Raw genomic sequence first — 6,000 nt, forward strand, 5'->3', positions numbered from 1 at the left:
CATCTTTGGTCTCTAACCAAATTTTTGTCTTTCTGTATAGCAGCACTGAGTCATGCCAACAAACTGAATTAAAGCCATTTATTTTAAGAGATGTTTATATTTCTGTCTTGGGTACAATCATCTGAGCTGGAATACTAGATATGAATGGAAGCTTCATTCCAGAAAGTGCATTCCTTTAAGAAACAAAGTTATAGTAGCATAGCTCTGCCTCCCTGTTAGCTTAGTGTTGCCATCTGGTGGTAGTGTCTCAAATGTTTGGGGTTTGTTTTTTTTTGTTTGTTTGTTTAATTCAGAAGAATCTTTGTCCTGAACAGTGATCTGCAGGATTTGAAATGGTGAGAAGCTCTTGGAGTTCTCAGGTTACGGAAGGGAGAGCAGAGGCAGTACTCATGAGTTGTTTCATGTTAGCTTTATAGCCAGGATAGCGTCTGCATTTTCAGCCAGCGCATAGAAGCTGTGCATGGCAAGTGGGGAACAGTTGTCTCCTGTTTTTCAGTATTTTAGACTGAAGGAAAAATACTGATGTGCCATTTGTCTGGAAAATCCCAATGGACCTTTGGAGTTCCCCTTTTTTCAGAGTAAAATTGTTGGAAAAGTAGCTTCAACTGAATGCCGTCATCTGTCAGAAAGGATTGTTAACGCAGAATTGGAGTTGCTGCATTCCATGTGCAGCATCACCTTTCGAGCATTTTCTGTTCTTTGTTTTTGAAGGACCAGAGAGATCCTTTTGTTTTGCAAGACAGTCTTTTGCATGAGTCCGGACTGGCTGCCAAAAGAGACAATCCTCCCCTCCCTGTGGTGGTGTTTTCCCCCCCAATTTACTGGTACTGTTGTTTGGGAAGGTGGTGTGGAAGGCACCGTGGTTCAGCTACTTTAATGTGACCTTGCACTTGTACTGCAGACTCCATGGTATGTGTCCAAGGTATTCCGTGCACTGTCTTCAGCAACTCAGGTGACTGCATACATACATACATACATCAAAAAGTCCATGTACTGGATGCCAGCTGTGTGGCAATGTAGTGTAAAACAAAAAGCTGAAATACTGCATGTCATCCAGGATAAAGAGTGTTGTGACCCCAGAAATCCTTTACGAAAAGCCCTCAAGCTTCTGAAAATTCAGAGTAATTTGAAAAGCTGGTTTTAAACTGAAGTCCTATTATAAGAAAAGTGCATGTGAAGCTTGCAGCATTTTTTTTTTTCAAAATAAATTCAGTATTTGGATTCTCTGCCGATTTCTGTAAATACAATTGACAGATGATTTTCAGACATCTTTGTTGCAGCAACCAATTGGTGTCTATATTATCAGTGTCATTGGTGGTTTTCACTGTGCCCTGAAGGACCTTTTGGTTCCCAACTCAGTGCTGAGGATCCCAAAAGAGGAGTACTCAGTGGCTAATAGTGTGCTTTTTTTGTGTTCTTCATTCTTCCCACACAGGTTTGGAAATGATGTGCAGCACTTCAAGGTGCTTAGAGATGGGGCTGGCAAGTATTTCCTCTGGGTGGTGAAGTTCAATTCTTTGAACGAGCTGGTAGATTATCACAGATCCACATCTGTCTCCAGGAACCAGCAGATATTTCTCCGGGACATTGAACAGGTGCCACAGGTAAGAGAAGTGTCTTCATAGAATGAGCTTTTCAGACTATTGCAACCACGGTCCTGAAGTGCAATTGCATCTTAGAGTAAACGAATAGGGGTGGAGAGAAGCTGACCGACATTTTTATTGTCTGTGGAAGCATATCTTTAGATCCTGCAGGCAGAATTATACTGGGAAATAAGCTGGCTGTTTGTGCAAAGCCTGCCTGCTAACTCCTGGTCTCCCCTGCAGTTCTGGGAAGTGTTATTGTTGCTGCTTGAACACTGGGCTTGTCTTAATGTTTATAGTTACTGGTGCAGGAAGGTCATCTGATTCCCGTGATTTAAAAATGGGTTTACTCCTGTTTTAGGTTATAGTAAGAAAGTGTAGTTCTACTTGTACAGATTGATAGCCAGAACTGTACCCCTGTGGAGGCAGTAAAGCGTTGGTACTGGGCTTTCCTGAAGAGATGGTTACAGGTAGCAGCATATGGAACATCTCTGGCCTGCTGGTTTGGATCTAGCCGGTGCTGAGAGAAACCAAAATCTGCTGTTAAGTGCCAGCAGAGCAGCTTGAGTGTATCTGGCTCTTTGTTTTGTTCTGTTTCCCAGGGCAATCAGCATTTTATGTTGGATGTAACTGGATCTTTTGTCTATTTTGGATAAATCCTATTGCCTCTGTGTGCAGTGCTCTAGTTCTAGCTCGAAGACAAGGGGTGTGGAGCTCGTTCTGCTCTCTAGGTGCCACGGGCACACTTTTTGTTTGTGTGAATTAACATCTGTCTCTGCACTGTCGGGTCAGTGCTAAACAGAAAATGAGAACACAGCTGGCTGAAAATGACAAGCATGAAGATACCTTCCTAGCCTCACAAATTTAAGAATGCAAATGCATTTTAAATGAGCTGTTAGCTTTTCCATAAGAATGGAAGCATTTGCTGACCAGGCAAACTGCTCTGTGACAGAATTTCTTGATACTGGAGTTTTAAGGAAAGTGTGTAAAATGCCAACATCCAGTTTTTAGGGGACACTTTGCCTATCACAGTGTTGGGCAGATTAGTAATATGCTGTCTGTTGGTGAAAACAGGATGAATAAGCAAGAAGACCATTGTATTGCAGCAGAGTACAGATTTACAGTAGGTCATGAAGACTGGAAAATACTAGGAAAACATCTGAGTCATCTGCTATCATTATTTTGGCTCTTTCACAGAAATTTGACTTTTTTCTAAAGTCTTCCACAGACTATGCTTTCCTGTTCAAGCATCCTGTTACAGATGATGGAAGCTGGCTTGAAGGGAAATTAAACAGCCTGAATGTTTATTGTTAAACTCTGGTGTAAGTTAGCTCCTGCCTGAGCAAGCGTCTCCAGTGCTGTGGATGATTCTCACTTTGTGTATCTTTTTCTTTCCCTTTTCAGCAACCAACATACGTTCAGGCCCTGTTTGATTTTGATCCCCAGGAGGAAGGAGAGCTGGGCTTCCGCCGTGGAGACTTTATCCAAGTCCTTGACAATTCTGACCCCAACTGGTGGAAGGGAGCCTGCCACGGACAGACGGGCATGTTTCCACGCAACTATGTGACCCCAGTGAACCGGAACATCTAGAGATAAATATTAGAGATTATTTAAAGAAACCAGAGAAACAGTAAATACACATACAGAGCCTAACTGCAGCCAGTGACCTAAAATCACACGGCGATAAAACCTGAGTCATCTTTCACCGTGAGGTGATCCTCCTTCACTCAGTACGGAACTTCAGGGGTGGCGGGGGGGAAGGAGTTCAACTTACACACCAAAACGTATCTTTAAAAAAAAAAAAAAGAGAGAGAAAAAAAATAACAAATTTCCTCAGCTGCTCCTGGGTTACCCCCTTTCATTCATTCTTCTTGTTTCCCCCTCCTCCTCTGTCCATCAGTGCATGAAGTTTTAATGCCATATAAAGTCCTAGCCATGCAGTTAAAGGAAAAGGGAGAAACTCTGCTGGTATTTTCTCTCTCTGCAAACGGTCTTCATTTGACATGAAGGGACATGAGAGAAGAACCAAATCCACAGTCCTGCCTTTAAAAAAAAACAAAAATCATCAGTCTCTGCTTTTGCCTTCAACATTCAGCTCTTCTTGCCTGGGAAAGATGAGGTGTTAATCTAATTTTTATTGTCTCTTCTCCTTTGGCACTTTCTTCTGAAGCTCAGCAGCTTCCAAGCAGGGGAAGGGAGAAGAGTTTTGTGGCTTTTTGTTTCGTGTGTTTTTTTTTTTCTTTTGAGTCACAGAGCTGCTTTGAGAAACTCCAACGTACAACTGAAGTCTGTTAATGCTGTGCTGACAGCTTTTTTGTTTTTTCTTAAAGGTGTACGGTTGAGCACATTCTGTAATTTTTTCCATAGTGCCTTTCCCTTATTTTCTTTTTTATTATTTTTTTTAAGTTAAAAGGACTGTCCACAGTTTTTCAGAGGGGTTTTTTCTGCCTATGTGTAAATAAATACTTTTGGGGGAAGGGTGTAAAGGAGGGTGGTTTTATCAATGGACATTCGAGAAAAATCTACAAACAGAGATGGAGCTTTAATCTTAAGATTTGTCTTACTGTTCAACTTTCCTTATTCCGAGGAAAATTAAATCAAGGCATTCAAGTGGCAGCTTAGGCTGCTCAGAAGTGGGGAGCTGCAACCAGGAGCCTCAAAAGAAGTAAGAGAAAGGAGGAAGTTACAACCAGGGAAAATGAGGAAGAATATTTTGGGGAGGGAGGGTTAAGTGTGGAATTTGAGAAATAGCCCTGAGATGTCCTATAAAATGTACATTCCTTTGATGGAAAACTTCATAATGCAGAGAAACCTCAAGAAATAGTGCTTGAAAAAAAACTTTATGATATTAGTGAATGTTTCTATGTGATGCATGTAATCAGCCTGTCTCTTTGGCCTGGATAAGGGAATATTTGCAGTCGTGTTGCTCTTGAAAAGTGGGGTTGGCATCACTGTTCTCCAGTTTCTCCTCCCTCCTCAGGTCAGTGTTACTGTTGAAGTAGATTCCCCCACCCTGCTCCCCGTTCACAGCAGGCTGTGTGATGACTGTGATCCCCACCCCATACCATAATGGCATTTATTGTGGCCATTTGCTCCTCCACCAGAGCCGTGTGATCTTAAATTGGACAGAAAGGAAAGCAATCAAGCTGCACCGCTCTCTGTGCCAATCTTCAGTTGCATTATTTTTCCTTTTGATGGCCGTTTGGCTGGATCCCTTCACCCCACCAACGAATCCAAAAAACTGCAGCGGAGATCTCCTCCCGCCCTGCCTAAGCACGGGCAATCTTTTGTTGGAGGGTGCCTTTTTTTGTAATAAGTGTTACAAATGTTTTATTCCTGAGATGGACTCTGCCTTACACTTTTAATTTTCCAGCAGATGAAAGAGAGAGCTATCCTGTAGAGTATTACTTTCTCCCCCTCTCCTTGCTAGCTGTTACTCACTTTCTTCCTTCTTTGTAAAGTGATTGGAAAAGGAATCTATGGCATTCTACACCTGGACCATTTGATTGTTTCCTTATTTTGGAATTGGTGTATATCATGCAGCCTTGCAGACATATGTCTTGTGTGTGTATATATATTAAAAAAAAAAAAATCAGTGTTTAAATAAAAAAAGGCCTATGTACTTAATCCTTTAACTCTGCAGCAGCATTTGGTAGATAGTAATTAACTGTGAATAATAAATATACATTGAATTCTTCACTTGAGCATCTGTCTGTTATTTCGGTGAGCTGGCCCAAAGAGAGCTGATGGACCCAGTTTGTAGGATATGGAGTTGCTGCGGGAGGGAGACGCTGTAAGGTGTGCTCTGGCCTGAAGCGCTCCGACTCTTTAGCGCCGTAGCTCAGCCTCTGCGTGCCTGGTTGGATTCGTTCCTCTCTGAAGCCAAGTCAAGGCAGGACCGTGTCCCTGGGCTTGTGTGGCATTAGGGAGAGTGAGGAGGGGGACAGGAATGATCGTGTTGCTCCAGGACTGAAGACTCTGTATTCTGGGAGGGTGGCGGTTGGTTGGTTTTCTTTAAAGTTTTTTCCTAACTGCTCAGGCGCCCCGTGGTCCAGACTATACTGTCATAAGGAGCCAGTAACGGAGCACGACACCCCCGTTATTGCTTGTTCTTGGTCGTTCTGCTCAAATACCAGGGGTTTGTGGCTGCTCGGACACCTGGTGGGTGTTCCAGGAGTAGTCACTCTGGGAGGGTGGCGGTTGGTTGGTTTTCTTTAAAGTTTTTTCCTAACTGCTCAGGCGCCCCGTGGTCCAGACTATACTGTCATAAGGAGCCAGTAACGGAGCACGACACCCCCGTTATTGCTTGTTCTTGGTCGTTCTGCTCAAATACCAGGGGTTTGTGGCTGCTCGGACACCTGGTGGGTGTTCCAGGAGTAGTCACGGGCGGGAAGAAGAACATTTGCTGCTGCTCTCG

At 43.1% G+C, this 6,000-nt stretch overlaps 1 protein-coding gene across 3 annotated transcripts in view; it reads left to right on the forward strand.

Annotated features, from left to right (window-relative positions):
* The window catches only part of GRB2 (growth factor receptor-bound protein 2), a 42,694-nt gene extending 39,317 nt beyond the window's left edge, over positions 1 to 3,377 (forward strand). For 2 of the 3 annotated variants that reach the window (XM_010073248.1, XM_010073263.1), the window contains 2 exons: positions 1,436 to 1,604; positions 2,988 to 3,377. In XM_010073248.1, coding sequence (XP_010071550.1) covers positions 1,436 to 1,604; positions 2,988 to 3,173 — 355 coding nt within the window. In that variant the 3' untranslated portion in view covers positions 3,174 to 3,377. The remainder of the gene's footprint in view (positions 1 to 1,435; positions 1,605 to 2,987) is intronic. The other variant, XM_010073256.1, reaches the window with a different exon arrangement.
* The last annotated feature ends 2,623 nt before the right edge of the window (positions 3,378 to 6,000 follow it).

The sequence above is a fragment of the Pterocles gutturalis genome, unplaced genomic scaffold, assembly GCF_000699245.1.
Source record: "Pterocles gutturalis isolate BGI_N339 unplaced genomic scaffold, ASM69924v1 scaffold24026, whole genome shotgun sequence".
Taxonomy (NCBI): Eukaryota; Metazoa; Chordata; class Aves; order Pterocliformes; family Pteroclidae; genus Pterocles; species Pterocles gutturalis.